This window comes from Oncorhynchus mykiss, chromosome 7, assembly GCF_013265735.2.
Source record: "Oncorhynchus mykiss isolate Arlee chromosome 7, USDA_OmykA_1.1, whole genome shotgun sequence".
NCBI lineage: Eukaryota > Metazoa > Chordata > Actinopteri > Salmoniformes > Salmonidae > Oncorhynchus > Oncorhynchus mykiss.
Window position 1 is genome coordinate 1,247,346 of NC_048571.1, and position 18,704 is coordinate 1,266,049.

The 18,704-nt window shown below is 45.8% G+C and overlaps 1 protein-coding gene across 5 annotated transcripts in view; it reads right to left on the reverse strand.

Annotated features, from left to right (window-relative positions):
* Positions 1-304: 304 nt before the first annotated feature.
* LOC118965204 (WAS/WASL-interacting protein family member 1-like) overlaps positions 305-18,704 on the reverse strand; it is a 37,348-nt gene continuing 18,948 nt past the window's right edge. For 4 of the 5 annotated variants that reach the window (XM_036981993.1, XM_036981992.1, XM_036981994.1 and 1 more), the window contains exons 2-8: positions 7,606-7,700; positions 7,007-7,136; positions 6,677-6,820; positions 3,423-4,205; positions 2,787-2,987; positions 2,473-2,586; positions 305-2,246 (exon numbers count right to left, since the gene is read on the reverse strand). In XM_036981993.1, the coding sequence (XP_036837888.1) occupies positions 2,194-2,246; positions 2,473-2,586; positions 2,787-2,987; positions 3,423-4,205; positions 6,677-6,820; positions 7,007-7,136; positions 7,606-7,659 (1,479 nt within the window). In that variant the 5' untranslated portion in view covers positions 7,660-7,700 and the 3' untranslated portion in view covers positions 305-2,193. Of the gene's footprint in view, positions 2,247-2,472; positions 2,587-2,786; positions 2,988-3,422; positions 4,206-6,676; positions 6,821-7,006; positions 7,137-7,605; positions 7,701-10,992; positions 11,140-18,704 lie in introns of those variants that run through there. The other variant, XM_036981996.1, reaches the window with a different exon arrangement.

An 18,704-nucleotide genomic window follows, 5' to 3' on the forward strand; every position in this document is an offset into this window, starting at 1 on the left:
AAGTGTGTTGTTTCGAGGAGCTATACTCGGCTTTGATTGGGTGGGAAAGCGACCGCACTCTGACGTTGGTAAGGGTCTCTATAATGTGAGTTAAGACCTGTCAATAAATCAATACATTTAGGTCAATAAATCAACGAATTAGCTAAGACTAGACACCTTTAAAATAGATACAAACCTAGAATACTCCACTCGCTGCATATCCCCCTAAAAAAAAAAAATGGATTCGATTCTAAAATAGTGTAGTTTGAGAGTGTTAGTGAAGCAACTAACTTCATTTTATATTGTACGGAGAACACAAGAAGTCTCAACTCCAACTTTATTTGCTTTATTTAGAAAATCCATTTGGAAATAGTTTGCTTTGTTCTACATTGAAAAGCATCAGGAAGAAAATACACTCAAAGACAGAAACAAAAGCAGTTGAAAGCATCAAAAAGAATAATCATATATAAGTTCCCTTGAAGCCAAAGTGCATAAAGCACTCTGCAGTACCATTGTAAATTTCATAGGGAACTAATCTCCCGTGGGCAGTTTCTGCGTGTAGCTGACCCAACTACGCTGTGTTTGACTTCTGGGTTAACAGAGATAACTAGGGAACTAATCTCCCGTGGGCAGTTTCTGCGTGTAGCTGACCCAACTACGCTATATTTGACTTCTGGGTTAACAGAGATACCTAGGGAACTAATCTCCCGTGGGCAGTTTCTGCGTGTAGCTGACCCAACTACGCTGTATTTGACTTCTGGGTTAACAGAGATACCTAGGGAACTAATCTTCCGTGGGCAGTTTCTGCGTGTAGCTGACCCAACTACGCTATATTTGACTTCTGGGTTAACAGAGATAACTAGGGAACAAGAGACGGAATACATTCTGAAAGAAGACTGAAAGAAAAATGTCCCCATGAGGACCGTCATTCATTATGTCTGTCACCTGAGGAGGAACTAACACAACTTTAATGGTCCTCTTTTTAAAACGTTCCATTTCTGCTGGATGTTTCTGTCTGTTTGGTCCTAGGTAGTCTCCAATGCAAGTTGTATCTGAGACACCGCCTCTGTGGGAAGAGACTACGTCCTAGTGCAGCCGATTGTCTTTGGTCAAACACACGTGCTCCTGCCATTCACCCCCATTCTCTATTCAGAAATGCATATTATCGTCTTTACAGAACAGAGAAAACAATGAGGCCAAACATAGCACTTTTCTCTCACACATCAGCCTGCAGCCAGCATATTTTGATCCATATTCACATCCTCCTTGCATACATTAAACACTTGCAAATTCTATGAGCAAAGCTCATTCATATCATAACTTCAGGATCATGTATGTAACATTTTAATACATGTGAATGATTTACTTTCATAGGTCAAATATTAGATTGTCTCTCTGCACGTGGTTCTGAGACAAGCTTGATGTTAATATCAAGTAGCGGAGACGTCCCAGAGCTGTAGTACAGAAGCAGAAGATAATACTGTAACTGTGTAGAAGAAAAATAGTCAAATAGATAACTTTTGAAAATAAAAACAAATAATCCTTCCCGACAACTCAAATCATACAAAATTAAACTAACAACTGTCATGAGTGACGTTCTTTTTTCTTTCAAGGCATAAAGAAAAACATTCAATTTTCACCTAAAGTTCAATCAACGCATACTGTAACACACAAGCGTCCATTTTGTCTCTACCGTGTAGAAACAAAGGTCAAGACATGGCCGTGAACTGCACATGAACTGTATGGAGAAGTACCCTTCGATGGTTAGAATAATGTAACTGATATGCTATAGTTCGGTTGCTCTTTGGCGAAGACAGGCACAGCATCCGACACGACTGTTTCCTTCAAATCTCATAAAGATCCTTCACAACAATCCGGGAATTGAAAAACAAAAAAGGCACAGTGAAAAATGAAAACAAAAGTATACAGTTTCAACACTACATAGTGGAGCAAAACCAAATGCATAGCCTATAAAACGAGCCTCTGTTGCGACTTTGGTTGGTTTGGAGTGCTGTTCGTTAAATGAGAATATTCTGTCAACTCCAGGCAGAAACACATGGTTGCGTGAGTCCCACTGCAAATATGGTCCTTCCATGGAGGTGCTATATAAGCCTCATGGACAGAGGCAGTGGAAGTGACATACTTACATCCAGGGAAGGGAGGGAGGGAGAGGAGGGGAGGGGAGGGAGAGGAGACATCCCAAAAACGAGCACTTCACCTGGGGATAGGGGGTAGTGGGGGGGCACCCCTGGACTTTTTATCTGAACCTGGACAGGAAAGAGGAAAATAAGTTGGACATGTCAAGCAGGCTGTCAAGGGCAGGAAGATACTCTGAAGGCTGGAAACTTTCAGGAGGAAACAGATTTGGGACAAATCAATACATATAGAAGACACTTGATTTAGCGCTGCTATTTTTTAAAGCACAGCGCAACAATTTCAAAGTATTTGACGTGCATTTGACCCAGGTCTGGGAGGAAAGCCCTTGGTTCCTACCTCTGCCGTCAGTCTTGGACAACTTGCTGGGGTATGTCTTCTGACAGGACACGTAAGGCTCTGGGACAGGGAGGTCTGAGACAGGGTGGAACTGGAACCGGGCCTCCCACTCATCTGACAGAGAGAGAAACACAACTCTCAGCTAGGTCAATTAAAGACCTATATGGGTTCAAACCCGGGTCTTCTCTGCACCACAAAACTGTTAGCCCACTGAGCTGAAGCCAAGTCATTAGCAATGGGAGCTAAGGGCACATCAGGGAGTAAGGTCTCAAGCAGGATTACTCATCATATGAATTCCTTCTGTTTACACTCACCAATGTGTTGGTGATGGGAGTTCTGGAAGCCGTTGCCCATTGGGGGAGGAGGGCCTCCTATTCCCGGTCGGTCTGGTGGGAGCGGGGGCCGTTGTCCCCCACGGGGGGGCTCTGCTCCCGGGCGGTTAGGAGGTGGGGGGACAGGAGATGACCTTATACTGCCTCCACGTGGACCTGAGGAGGGAGGGGGAGGGAGCGGGCCTGGTGGGAGAAGAGGTTACACCACAGAGTTCAATACAACACTAGTTCTATATAATAGCATCGCTATAGGTCACATCATATCATCGCTATAGGTCACATCATATCATCGCTATAGGTCACATCATATCATCGCTATAGGTCACATCATATCATCACTATAGGTCACATCATATCATCGCTATAGGTCACATCATATCATCGCTATAGGTCACATCATATCATCACTATAGGTCACATCATATCATCGCTATAGGTCACATCATAGCTACAAACTACATTCCATCCAGTCTCAAAACACATACACGGTGTACTGATGTCTGACCAAACTGACCACAGAAAGGTTAACTATGTTTCTAGTTGCTAAGCTAACCCAAAAAGAGACAGTGGTCATCATTATATGACCTGAAGGGAGGCTGAAGGAAGCAGCATCCTTACCCGTCCGTCCTGGGGGGTTTTTACCCAGAGGGGGCGGCCTCTCACTGGGAGGGGGTGGCAGTGGTCCTGACCGGCCAGGTGGCGGCGCCGGCGAGTTGAGTGAAATGTTCCTCTGTGGTAGTCTGGGGGTGTGTTCGTCTCCTCCCGCAGGCGTTGGGGGCAACAGTGGAGGGCCCGGTCTGCCAGGAGGGAGAGGGGGAGCTCCACCACCGCCGATGGAGGGCCGAGAGGAAGACGAGCTGGGGGGCTTGGAGTTGAAAGATGGTGGCGGTGGTCCATCTTTGGATATGGAGGACCGGTGGCCCCCCAGGGGTGGGGGTGGGGGCCAGGGGTCCTCTGAGGGTCTGCCAGGGTGGGGGGCTGGGGGTAGAGGGGGACGTCCACTACTGGGAACCGGAGGGGCCCCAAAGGAGGGTTTTGGCCCAGACGGGGCCCCTATAGGGCCAGGGGGAGGGGGCAAGCCTTGGTGTCTGCCTGCAAGGTTGGGGGGTGGAGGTGCTGGGGCTGAGCTGGGGATCCGGGCTCCTCCTGGAACAGGTGGGGTCCCTCGGCTCTGGAAGTTCTGGTTGGGCCGTGGGGTGTTGGGGATTGGGGGAGGGGGTCCGCCAGGGGTCTCTGGTCGCGGGGGGCCTGCCCGTCCCCTGGGGAGGTCGGGGGCGCTGCTCCGGGGAAAGGCTGGGGCCCCTGAGAACCGTGGAGGGCCAGCGGAGGGGCCCCCACCACCAAACGGTCTGGGGCCTGAGGAACGGCCTCCTGGAGGTACCATGGGGGGCCTAGGGCCTCCTGTGGAAGCATAAGGGTTTCAAACATCACACACTTTGTCTAACATCATTTTGTCTTACATGGGGCTATGGTTAAAAACAACCAACCAACTAGTGCCCTCTATGCATTACAGAAATACATGTAGCCCGTGTCACCTAGTGGCTGGTGTGACTGTGACCAGGGGAGAATTGGGGTATAAGTTAGCGAGCCGCAACTCTCGATTAGCGAGCCAGTGTTTCTGCCATGGACGACGCACGTGGGCTGTGCTTGTGGCAAGTTGTCAAACGTTTGGTTTGTCTCGTCCGCAAATGAGCTGCTATTCGGGCAAAAGATTTGGGATTGCCCCTAGCAAGCGGACTAGTTTAATATTCTTCGTTATATGTTTGTTTATATGTTCCGTCGCCCTTTCTGCAGAGTCCTCCGGGGCAGGCTGGTTTTAGAAGGGAACTATTGGGTTAGAGCGCAAAGGCAAGTCGTACGAATTTACATGCGTGTTTTCGCATACTAATATCACCAGTGTGTCATCATCTTAAAAAGAGTGTTTAGACACCAGTGTTATCTTACAAAGAGTGTTTGGTCACCAGTGTTATCTTACAAAGAGTGTTTAGTCACCAGTGTTATCTTACAAAGAGTGTTTAGTCACCAGTGTTATCTTACAAAGAGTGTTTAGTCACCAGTGTTATCTTACAAAGAGTGTTTAGTCACCAGTGTTATCTTACAAAGAGTGTTTAGTCACCAGTGTTATCTTACAAAGAGTGTTTAGTCACCAGTGTTATCTTACAAAGAGTGTTTAGTCACCAGTGTTATCTTACAAAGAGTGTTTGGTCACCAGTGTTATCTTACAAAGAGTGTTTGGTCACCAGTGTTATCTTACAAAGAGTGTTTAGTCACCAGTGTTATCTTACAAAGAGTGTTTAGTCACCAGTGTTATCTTACAAAGAGTGTTTAGTCACCAGTGTTATCTTACAAAGAGTGTTTGGTCACCAGTGTTATCTTACAAAGAGTGTGAATATACTTAATGTAAAGTGTTTACATGCAAGGCATTACTTCTTGCCCTGCTGCTATCTATCCATAATGTATGTCTTCTATACCAGGGGTTCCCAAACTCCTTCACTCGTCCAGCACTGGGGAACTTCACTCCCCAAGGTCTGCAACACTAAGATGACGAGAGCAACTGATGATGCACTACCTCATTTTGAAATTGTGCCTTGTGCATTCCCACGATTACAACTTTCAAGAGTACGTTTAAAGTTGGACTGAGTTACTTTTTTTGGGGGGGGGGGGGGGGCACCCCTGCCGACCCCCTCCGAGCCAGTGTGTCTCTGGGGTCATGCATTGTATTATTGTTTTGTTATGTAATAAACCTTGGCACTTTGGTCAACTCTGACAGACCTGTAATTGCCTTGTCTTGAGGACCTCCCCTCGTGTAGAACAAGGTGGCGCAGTACAGTTTACATATAGCAGCAACACATTACACTTGTTCAAGATAGTTATCATGGCTTATCTCAAACACCGCTTACAAACCATATTAATACAACCTCTAGAGGCTGCTGTAGTGCATTGTAACCTCTAGAGGCTGCTGTAGTGCATTGTAATCTCTAGAGGATGCTGCAGTACATTGTAATCTCTACAGGATGCTGCAGTACATTGTAATCTCTAGAGGATGCTGCAGTACATTGTAGCCTCTAGAGGCTGATGCAGTACATTGTAATCTCTAGAGGATGCTGCAGTACATTGTAATCTCTAGAGGCTGCTGCAGTACATTGTAACCTCTAGAGGCTGCTGTAGTGCATTGTAATCTCTAGAGGATGCTGCAGTACATTGTAATCTCTAGAGGATGCTGCAGTACATTGTAATCTCTAGAGGCTGCTGCAGTACATTGTAATCTCTAGAGGATGCTGCAGTACATTGTAGCCTCTAGAGGCTGATGCAGTACATTGTAATCTCTAGAGGATGCTGCAGTACATTGTAATCTCTAGAGGATGCTGCAGTACATTGTAATCTCTAGAGGCTGCTGCAGTACATTGTAATCTCTAGAGGATGCTGCAGTACATTGTAACCGCTAGAGGATGCTGCAGTACATTGTAACCTCTAGAGGCTGATGCAGTACATTGTAATCTCTAGAGGCTGCTGCAGTACATTGTAACCTCTAGAGGCTGATGCAGTACATTGTAATCTCTAGAGGATGCTGCAGTACATTGTAATCTCTAGAGGATGCTGCAGTACATTGTAATCTCTAGAGGATGCTGCAGTACATTGTAACCTCTAGAGGCTGCTGCAGTACATTGTAACCTCTAGAGGCTGCTACAGTACATTGTAACCTCTAGAGGCTGCTGCAGTACATTGTAACCTCTAGAGGCTGCTGCAGTACATTGTAACCTCTAGAGGATGCTGCAGTACATTGTAACCTCTAGAGGCTGCTGCAGTACATTGTAACCTCTAGAGGCTGCTGCAGTACATTGTAATCTCTTATTATAAACATGGATCATTACCGTTACTGTTCCCTCCTGAGGACCGAAGCTTGGGCATGCCTCCTGCAAAGAGACCTCCTAGTACTGGTCCTCCTCCTCCTCCTCCTCCTCCTCCTCCACCTCCTCCTCCTCCTCCTCCTCCACCTCCTCCTCCACCTTTGGGTTCTGTGAAGAAAGGTATTCAATCTCTTTTCCTCCGGCACAAGACCATAGCCTTTGAAATCTAATTATCTGCAGGAGGCCTTTTGTAGGTTTCAAGTAGCTTCCGTATGTCCTAATGGTTAGACTGAGGAGGAGTACATTCTGAGTAAAGCCTTGAGAATACACAGCATCAGAGAACCCTTTACTCACTGTCAATGACGGGTTGACTCCTGTCATTGGTCACGGCCTTCTTCAGGCGAGCACCTTTTCCGATATCAGACAGTAAGGCGTTTCTTCCTTGTGCTTCATTCTTGCTGAGTGATGGCTTCTGTGTATTTGCCTGTGAATGTTGACAACATAAAACACAAACAAAGAAGCCAGTTAAGTAATATAGGAAATTATATAGTATTACCTAGGACAACAACTTGCACAATCACATTGCCATGCTGGAAACGCTTCCTTTCACTACCACAAGGTGGCGCTATTGAACAAGGTCAAAACTGCACTGACCTAAGAAATTTCCCTGCAATCACTCATGCCAGAAGGCGATGAGAGGTTATCTGACAGAAGGCGGGTGAGAGGTTATCTGACAGAAGGCGGGTGAGAGGTTATCTGACAGAAGGCGGGTGAGAGGTTATCTGACAGAAGGCGGGTGAGAGGTTATCTGACAGAAGGCGGGTGAGAGGTTATCTGACAGAACGTGATGATGTCTTCATCTAAGATTACATCTAAATTGAATGAATTTTCCATCGTCGTGTTAACTCATATCAGTAGTTTCAATATAACTAGGACGTCTTTGGCGTGCTTACCACAGCGAAGGTTGGGGGTGGGGGAGGGGCAGGGGGTGGCGGGGGAGGAGGCATCTTATCTCTCTCTCTTCAGTTATTCTTCTACAGCTTCACCCCTGATGGAGAGAATACACACAATCCATTCAATACTTCCTAAATATCCACACAAACAGTCGGCTTACAGATGCTATACACATAACCAGGCTGGACCACAACAAACCTTCAGAGACATGGGAAAACACACACACACACACACCTCTCCAACTGGGCACAGACGTCAGTTCAACATCTAGTTTTAATTTGCATTTGGTTGAGTTGTCAACTAACATGAATTCAACGTGAAATGTCACCATGTCATTGGGATTAAGGTTAAAAGTTTGTTGAAAAACAAATATGAAATTCCCTGAAGTTGATGACTTCTTACAAATCTAAACAGTTTTCCACTTTGATTCAATGTCATCACAATATATATATATATATTAATGACATGGAAACAATGTTGATTCAACCAGTTTTTACCCAGTGGGCTTTCACCACAGTCCTTAGAGCAAGCTGTGTGACTGCAGGCACATAATATTGTCTTTGCACAGAAATAACAGGATGTATTGAAATAACTTGCAAAGTACATGAGCTATAAAACCACAAGGGAAACAATCACATTGATCCAGAAATACTTCCTGGTACAGTAGACAGATGACAACCATCATCCAATCAGGGATGTCCCCGGCTAAACAAAATCTTGGTCGACTGAAAGTGGTCTGTTCTTTTGATTGGTCAACATTTTTAAACGTGTATTTTTCCATACATACAGTAGAAGTCGGAAGTTTTTTACATACACGGAGGTTGGAGTCATTAAAACTTGTTTTTCAACCACTCCACAAATTTCTTGTGAACAAACTATAGTTTTGCCAAGTTGGTTAGGACATCTACTTTGTGCATGAGTAATTTTTTCAACAATTGTTTACAGACAGATTATTTCACTTAAATCACAATTCCAGTGGGTCAGAAGTTTACATACACTAAGTTGACTGTGCCTTTATAAACTGCTTGGAAAATTCCAGAAAATTATGTCATGGCTTTAGAAGCTTCTGATAGGCTAATTGACATCATTTGAGTCAATTGGAGGTTTCCCTGTGGATGTATTTAAAGGTCTACCTTCAAACTAAGTGCCTCTTTGCTTGACATCATGGGAAAATCAAAAGAAATCAGCCAAGACCTCAGAAAAAAATTGTAGACCTCCACAAGTCGGATTCATCCTTGGGAGCAATTTCCAAACACCTGAAGGTACCAAGTTCATCTGTACAAACAATAGTACACAAGTATAAACACCATGGGACCATCCAGCCGTCATAGCGCTCAGGAAGGAGATGCATTCTGTCTCCTAGAGATGAACGTACTTTGGTGCGAAAAGTGCAAATCAATCCCAGAACAGCAAAGGACATTGTGAAGATGCTGGAGGAAACGGGTACAAAAGTATCTATTTCCACAGTAAAACGAATCCTATATCGACATAACCTGAAAGGCCGCTCAGCAAGGAAGAAGCCACTGCTCCAAAACAACCATAAAAAAGCCAGACTACGGTTTGAAACTGCACATGGGGACAAATATCGTACTTTTTGGAGAAATGTCCCCTGGTCTGATGAATTAAAAAATAGAACTGTTTGGCCATAATGATCATCATTATGTTTGGAGGAAAAAGGGGGAGGCTTGCAAGCTGAAGAACACCATCCCAACCATGAATCACGGTGGTGGCAGCATCATGTTGTGGGGGTGCTTAGCTGCAGGTGGGACTGGTGCATTTCACAAAATAGATGGCATCATGAGGGAGGAAAATAATGTGAATATATTGAAGCAACATCTCAAGACATGGGTCTTCCAAATGGACAATGACACAAAGCATACTTCCAAAGTTGTGGAAAAATGGCTTAAGGACAACAAAGTCAAGGTATTGGAGTGGCCATCACAAAGCCCTGACCTCAATCCCATAGAAAATTTGTGGGCAGAACTGAAAAATCATGTGTGAGCAAGGAGGCATACAAACCTGACTCAGTTACACGAGCTCTGTCAGGAGGAATGGGCCAAAATTCACCCAACTTATTGTGGGAAGCTTGTGGAAGGCTACCCGAAACGTTTGACCCAAGTTAAACAATTTAAAGGCAATGCTAACAAATACAAATTTTGTGTATGTAAACTTCTGACCCACTGGGAATGTGATGAAATAAATAAAAGCTGAAATAAATCATTCTCTCTACTATTATTCTGACATTTCATATTCCTAAAATAAAGTGATGATCCTAACTTACCTAAAACAGGGAATTTTTACTAGGATTAAATGTCAGGAATTGGGAAAATCTGAGTTTAAGTGTATTTGGCTAAGGTGTATGTAAACTTCGACTTCAACTGTAGATACACCCTATATGCAGGCCACAGAGCTTGTCTGATGCTTTAAGCACTGTGATTAAAAATGAAGTCACACAAATGACTCAAGTGGGAGTTAGAGATCAATATAGCCTAACCAGAAGAAGAAAAAAAAAAAACTGTTCCTGATCCTCCTCTTCCCGCTGTTGCTGGCCTTCTCAGATTCTGCTGTTACTCTCCTGAAGTTACCGGTAAGAGGCTACACCAGCGACCTTTAACCTTTTCCATGTTGAGTGCCAGGGTATAGTACCATTTCTACTGATCTGTTATGATTTTCATCTGCACATTTTTCGTGGAACAGTTTCATTTAATTTATAATAAAGTCTTCATATCTCAAAATAAATGTAGTGGTTAATCAAAATGATATCTAAATGAAAATGATACCATTTTAAATATAACTTCTATTGCCATTGGAAGTTTACATACACCTTGGTAATATGTAAAAACAGCCTACATAAATCCAACAAATACACTACAGCCTGCATGTAGAACATATCCTGGTGAAAACAGATATCCTAGAAATCTCATTGGCTATGCATGGACTGTCTGTAAGAAACATTGTACAACTATCAACTTGGTCCAGCCCAAAGCTTGTGCTAGCAAACTTGCAACATTGTATAAAATATTCTGGGCTGTCAGAGTTTCCGCACCAGTGAGCTCCAGACAGACAGACAGAGCTGTAGGCTATTTTGCGCAAGGGATAAGAAGTAATCAGGTAGGCCTATTTTATGACGTTTCCACCAGATCAGAGCATGACATTTTCCCCCCTTTTATGCTGAGTGGTAATCGAAAGAGAGCTGGGAATATTTTTCAAACAGGCTAGGTGCGCGTCCTTACTCAAGATTGACAGGAGCACTCCAAACAAAAGACAATGAATAAATTGACAACTCGTAAATGGTGTACAAGTGTAGCCTAGGTTGAACACTCTACAAACAATGTGTCCACTCCTACAATGACAAGACAGCAGTAATAATATATTGAATGCATTACCGTAACCAAACAAACATTGTAGATTAAAAATGATGGGAATTAACGGTAGGCGAAATGTACTACTGGTGATAGTGGTGTGCTATCCCCTCCGCAATGGACTAGTCCACTCAGACAGACAATGGACTAGTCCACTTAGACAGACAATGGACTAGTCCACTCAGACAGACAATGGACTAGTCCACTCAGACAGACAATGGACTAGTCCACTCAGACAGACAATGGACTAGTCCACTCAGACAGACAATGGACTAGTCCACCCAGACAGGCAATGGACTAGTCCACCTAGACAGGCAATGGACTAGTCCACCCACAGAGACAATGGACTAGTCCACCCACAGAGACAATGGACTAGTCCACCCACAGAGACAATGGACTAGTCCACCCACAGAGACAATGGACTAGTCCACCCAGACAGGCAATGGATTAGTCCACTCAAACAGGTGTAAATCAGACAGGTGTCTTGTGTTGCTATAAAAAAAAAATTTTTTTTAAAATATATATATAATTTTTTTTCATTTTATTTTTTTTATAGCAACACAAGACACCTGTCTGATTTACACCTGTCTGAGTGGACGAGTCCATTGCCTAATATATATATATATATATATATATATATATATATATATATATATATATATATATATATATATATATATATATATATATATATATATATATTAGGCAATGGACTCGTCCATATATATATATATATATTAGGCAATGGACTCGTCCACTCAGACAGGTGTAAATCAGACAGGTGTCTTGTGTTGCTATAAAAAATATATATATATATTTTATAAATATAAACGCAACATGTAAAGTGTTGGTCCCATGTTTCATGAGGTGAAATAAAAAAATCCCAGAAATGGTCTATTTGCACAAAAAAAAATCTCTAATTTTTCTCTCAATTTTTGTGTGAAAATGTGTTTACATGCCGTGTTAGTGAGCATTTATCCTTTACGAAGATAATCCATCCACCTGAAAGGTGTGGCATATCAAGAAGCTGATTAAACAGCATGATCATTACACAGGTGCACCTTGTGCTGGGGGACAATAAAATGCCACTTTAAAAATGGTGCAGTTTTCGGGTCTGAGGAATATTTCTGTCTGTAATAAAACTACATTTTTGGGGGAAACTCATTCTGATTGGCTGGGCCTGGCTCCCCAGTGGAGGGGCCTATGCCCTCCAAGGCCCACCCATGGCTGCACCCCTGCTCAGTCATGTGAAATCCATAGATGAGGGCCTAATGAATTAACTTCAATTGACTGTGTCCGAGGGCCTTCAAAAGGGGGGCCCCGCCAGTTCCCCATCCCTGTTATAGATTAGCCCAGTCCATATGTGATTTACATTAGTTATAGACTAGCCCAGTCCATATATATGTGATTGGCATTCGTAATAGACTAGCCCAGTCCATATACATGTGATTTGCATTCGTTATAGATTAGCCCAGTCCATATATATGTGATTGGCATTCGTAATAGACTAGCCCAGTCCATATACATGTGATTTGCATTAGTTACCAGTCAACGAGAGAGAGAGAGGTGACAGTTTCAGCTGCAGAGGCCTCTATCTTCCTGTCAATGTGGTCAACAGGAAGACCTGACACGAAAGAGACCCAACCCACAGCCATCCTGTCTCTACATCCCCTCTCTCTCCATCTCTCTAAAGCAGCACCCTTCTATCTCATAAAATCTCTCTACATCCCCCTCTCTCTACTAAAGTATCTCTCAGCCCACCTCTTGATGACTTCAACACCCTCTGATAGGAACAGAGAGCAGAAGTGGAGGCCCATCTCTCCTCTCCAGCTCTCTGTAAGCCAGCGGGACACTGCGGTAGTCAGAACAGCTGACCCTGTCCTTGAGATAACAACATGATACCGCCACCTGTCCTCTAAACCACCGCATTCCAGTGTTCCATTCCAGTGTTCCATTCCAGTGTTCCATTCCAGTGTTCCATTCCAGTGTTCCATTCCAGTGTTCCATTCCAGTGTTCCATTCCAGTGATGGTTGGGATGCTGAAACTGTCCTACCCAGAGACACTTGACCCTCAGCTGGATCAGTTTGACATTGTTGTTTCAGGGTTGGGGGAAGATGCCATCTAGCACAATGTTCAGTCAATAAAGGAAGGATATGAGGTGTCTGAAAAGTATTTCATGAACTGAAAATTACCCATATTAGTTTCAATGACGATTTTGAAACTGACAACATGGCTATATGGAGAAGTGTTCAACAACATCTAAAGACCTTTGCAGACTTTACGTTGGATTCAGTCTTTTACAATTATCACGTCACACTGTGTGATGTTAACGAATTAAAATCTTAATGTCAACCTGGCCAGATTGTCAGATTTGCTTCTGTCGTCATATTCTGCGATTGGCTTGAGAGGCGACATCAGCAGACCTGGGCTACATTAACCACAGCGGTGTGTTTGATCTACACCTGTATCAGCACCAGCAGACCTGGGCTACATTAACCACAGTGGTGTGTTTGATCTACACCTGTATCAGCACCAGCAGACCTGGGCTACATTAACCACAGTGGTGTGTTTGATCTACACCTGTATCAGCACCAGCAGACCTGGGCTACATTAACCACAGTGGTGGGTTTGATCTACACCTGTATCAGCACCAGCAGACCTGGGCTACATTAACCACAGTGGTGGGTTTGATCTACACCTGTATCAGCACCAGCAGACCTGGGCTACATTAACCACAGTGGTGTGTTTGATCTGCACCTGTATCAGCACCAGCAGACCTGGGCTACATTAACCACAGTGGTGGGTTTGATCTGCACCTGTATCAGCACCAGCAGACCTGGGCTACATTAACCACAGTGGTGTGTTTGATCTGCACCTGTATCAGCACCAGCAGACCTGGGCTACATTAACCACAGCGGTGTGTTTGATCTACACCTGTATCAGCACCAGCAGACCTGGGCTACATTAACCACAGTGGTGGGTTTGATCTACACCTGTATCAGCACCAGCAGACCTGGGCTACATTAACCACAGTGGTGTGTTTGATCTACACCTGTATCAGCACCAGCAGACCTGGGCTACATTAACCACAGTGGTGGGTTTGATCTACACCTGTATCAGCACCAGCAGACCTGGGCTACATGAACCACAGTGGTGGGTTTGATCTACACCTGTATCAGCACCAGCAGACCTGGGCTACATTAACCACAGTGGTGGGTTTGATCTACACCTGTATCAGCACCAGCAGTGCTAGCCTCACTCTATGCTTATGAGTGAATGAAATGACTTCGGAAAAACTGAAAGTATGCATCGAGGTCAAAAAAACGTATATAATATATAATAATAAAACGTATATATAATATATATATATATATATTTTTATTTATTTATTATTTCACCTTTATCAATCACCGGGACCGTCTCTTAACACAAGCCACACTACACAATAAAGGCCCAAAACACCTGACACTGACAGAACTTTGTCGGAGCCTACAACTGCACATAGTGGTACTGAACCAGCAGGCCTCAACCCTGTCACACTGAACGAGCCAAGACGTAGTGGTACTGAACCAGCAGGCCTCGACCCTGTCACACTGAACGAGCCAAGACGTAGTGGTACTGAACCAGCAGGCCTCAACCCTGTCACACTGAACGAGCCAAGACGTAGTGGTACTGAACCAGCAGGCCTCAACCCTGTCACACTGAACGAGCCAAGACGTAGTGGTACTGAACCAGCAGGCCTCAACCCTGTCACACTGAACGAGCCAAGACGTAGTGGTACTGAACCAGCAGGCCTCAACCCTGTCACACTGAACGAGCCAAGACGTAGTGGTACTGAACCAGCAGGCCTCGACCCTGTCACACTGAACGAGCCAAGACGTAGTGGTACTGAACCAGCAGGCCTCAACCCTGTCACACTGAACGAGCCAAGACGTAGTGGTACTGAACCAGCAGGCCTCGACCCTGTCACACTGAACGAGCCAAGACGTAGTGGTACTGAACCAGCAGGCCTCGACCCTGTCACACTGAACGAGCCAAGACGTAGTGGTACTGAACCAGCAGGCCTCGACCCTGTCACACTGAACGAGCCAAGACGTAGTGGTACTGAACCAGCAGGCCTCGACCCTGTCACACTGAACGAGCCAAGACGTAGTGGTACTGAACCAGCAGGCCTCAACCCTGTCACACTGAACCAGCAGGCCTCGACCCTGTCACACTGAACCAGCAGGCCTCGACCCTGTCACACTGAACCAGCAGGCCTCGACCCTGTCACACTGAACCAGCAGGCCTCGACCCTGTCACACTGAACGAGCCAAGACGTAGTGGTACTGAACCAGCAGGCCTAGACCCTGTCACACTGAACGAGCCAAGACGTAGTGGTACTGAACCAGCAGGCCTCAACCCTGCCACACTGAACCAGCAGGCCTCGACCCTGTCACACTGAACGAGCCAAGACGTAGTGGTACTGAACCAGCAGGCCTCGACCCTGTCACACTGAACGAGCCAAGACGTAGTGGTACTGAACCAGCAGGCCTCAACCCTGTCACACTGAACGAGCCAAGACGTAGTGGTACTGAACCAGCAGGCCTCAACCCTGTCACACTGAACGAGCCAAGACGTAGTGGTACTGAACCAGCAGGCCTCAACCCTGTCACACTGAACGAGCCAAGACGTAGTGGTACTGAACCAGCAGGCCTCAACCCTGTCACACTGAACGAGCCAAGACGTAGTGGTACTGAACCAGCAGGCCTCGACCCTGTCACACTGAACGAGCCAAGACGTAGTGGTACTGAACCAGCAGGCCTCAACCCTGTCACACTGAACGAGCCAAGACGTAGTGGTACTGAACCAGCAGGCCTCGACCCTGTCACACTGAACGAGCCAAGACGTAGTGGTACTGAACCAGCAGGCCTCGACCCTGTCACACTGAACGAGCCAAGACGTAGTGGTACTGAACCAGCAGGCCTCGACCCTGTCACACTGAACGAGCCAAGACGTAGTGGTACTGAACCAGCAGGCCTCGACCCTGTCACACTGAACGAGCCAAGACGTAGTGGTACTGAACCAGCAGGCCTCAACCCTGTCACACTGAACCAGCAGGCCTCGACCCTGTCACACTGAACCAGCAGGCCTCGACCCTGTCACACTGAACCAGCAGGCCTCGACCCTGTCACACTGAACCAGCAGGCCTCGACCCTGTCACACTGAACGAGCCAAGACGTAGTGGTACTGAACCAGCAGGCCTAGACCCTGTCACACTGAACGAGCCAAGACGTAGTGGTACTGAACCAGCAGGCCTCAACCCTGCCACACTGAACCAGCAGGCCTCGACCCTGTCACACTGAACGAGCCAAGACGTAGTGGTACTGAACCAGCAGACCTCGACCCTGTCACACTGAACGAGCCAAGACGTAGTGGTACTGAACCAGCAGGCCTCGACCCTGTCACACTGAACCAGCAGACCTCGACCCTGGCACACTGAACGAGCAGGCCTCGACCCTGTCACACTGAACCAGCAGGCCTCGACCCTGTCACACTGAACCAGCAGGCCTCGACCCTGTCACACTGAACCAGCAGGCCTCGACCCTGTCACACTGAACCAGCAGGCCTCGACCCTGTCACACTGAACCAGCAGCAGTCGTTTTCCTACGAACACATTTTGTGGGCAAAATAGTACAGTCTGCAAAGGCATTAAGGAAGCATATTAAAATGACATAACCTTCAGAGATGTGCAACCCAACTGCACTAAAGGCAATCTGGAACCCCCCCCCCCCCCCACACACTACTCCTCATTGTTTAGCGATGAGCACCACTGACATGCACCCCCCCGGCTAATAGTAGAAAAATAGCTTCCCACAATGGAGACATTGATATCAGTGCCACAAGCAAAGAGCCACGAGACTGGAAGAAGATACGTGGCCTGAGACCATGGATGACACACCACATCATCCCTAGTGGGCCTGGCCAGCTCTCTTAAAAGGGCATCTACAGGCATTTATAGGAATGAAGCAGATAACACACACACACACACACACACTCACACACACACACACACGAGAGAGAGAGAGAAGTGAGCGAGAGAGAAAAAACCCCAGAGAATCTAGTCCAGGCAAAAGGAAAGGCAGATGATTCAGCTGTAGAGAGAACCACATGGCTACTGCTGGCTACTCAGACGTTCTCACAGTCACAACCCCATGTTTGTTTACATGTTGTTTCCCTGGAACTATAATGACTATGTAAACAACAACAGGGTTGTGTGAACAACTACTGGACCGGACTCCTCTGTTTTCATTCTGGTGGACTCTACCCTGCAGCCCTGGTTCCTGCTAGCCTGGAAAACCAGGCTCTCTGCATTGTGTCCCGCCAACCCCTCTTTATGCTACTGCTACTCTCTGTTCATCATATACGCATAGTCACTTTAACCATATCTACATGTACATACTACCTCAATCAGCCTGACTAACCAGTGTCTGTATGTAGCCTCGCTACTGTTTATAGCCTCGCTACTGTATATAGCCTCGCTACTGTATATAGCCTCTCTATTGTGTATAGCCTCGCTACTGTGTATAGCCTCGCTACTGTTTATAGCCTCGCTACTGTGTATAGCCTCGCTACTGTGTATAGCCTCGCTACTGTTTATAGCCTCGCTACTGTTTATAGCCTCGCTACTGTGTATAGCCTCGCTACTGTTTATAGCCTCGCTACTGTGTATAGCCTCGCTACTGTTTATAGCCTCGCTACTGTGTATAGCCTCGCTACTGTTTATAGCCTCGCTACTGTTTATAGCCTCGCTACTGTTTATAGCCTCGCTACTGTTTATAGCCTCGCTACTGTTTATAGCCCCTCTACTGTATATAGCCTCGCTACTGTTTATAGCCTCGCTACAGTATATAGCGTCGCTACAGTATATAGCCTCGCTACAGTATATAGCCTCGCTACAGTATATAGCCTCGCTACAGTACATAGCCTCTCTACTGTTTATAGCCTCTCTACTGTATATAGCCTCTCTACTGTATATAGCCTGTATTTTTACTGTTGTTTTATTTCTTTACTTACCCATTGTTCACCTAGCACAGTTTTTGCACTATTGGTTTGAGCCTGTAAGTAAGCATTTCACTGTAAGGTGTCTACACCTGTTGTATTCGGCATTGTGTCCTGCCAACCCCTCTTTACGCTACTGCTACTCTCTGTTCATCATATCTGCATAGTCACTTTATCCATATCTACATGTACATACTACCTAAATAAACTTTGATTTGATACTACCACTAGTCAGAATGATATTCCAGGCTAAGGTTTCTCCTGCTGAGAGATCTTCAGAGGGGATTCCAGGCTAAGGTTTCTCCTGCTGAGAGATCTTCAGAGGGGATTCCAGGCTAAGCTTTCTCCTGCTGAGACATCTTCAGAGGGGATTCCAGGCTAAGGTTTCTCCTGCTGAGAGATCTTCAGAGGGGATTCCAGGCTAAGCTTTCTCCTGCTGAGACATCTACAGAGGGGAATCCAGGCTAAGGTTTCTCCTGCTGAGACATCTTCAGAGGGGAATCCAGGCTAAGGTTTCTCCTGCTGAGACATCTTCAGAGGGGATTCCAGGCTAAGGTTTCTCCTGCTGAGACATCTTCAGAGGGGATTCCAGGCTAAGGTTTCTCCTGCTGAGACATCTTCAGAGGGGATTCCAGGCAAGGTTTCTCCTGCTGAAAGGGTTGACCCAGAGAGACATATACTGTCTAGAGAGTAA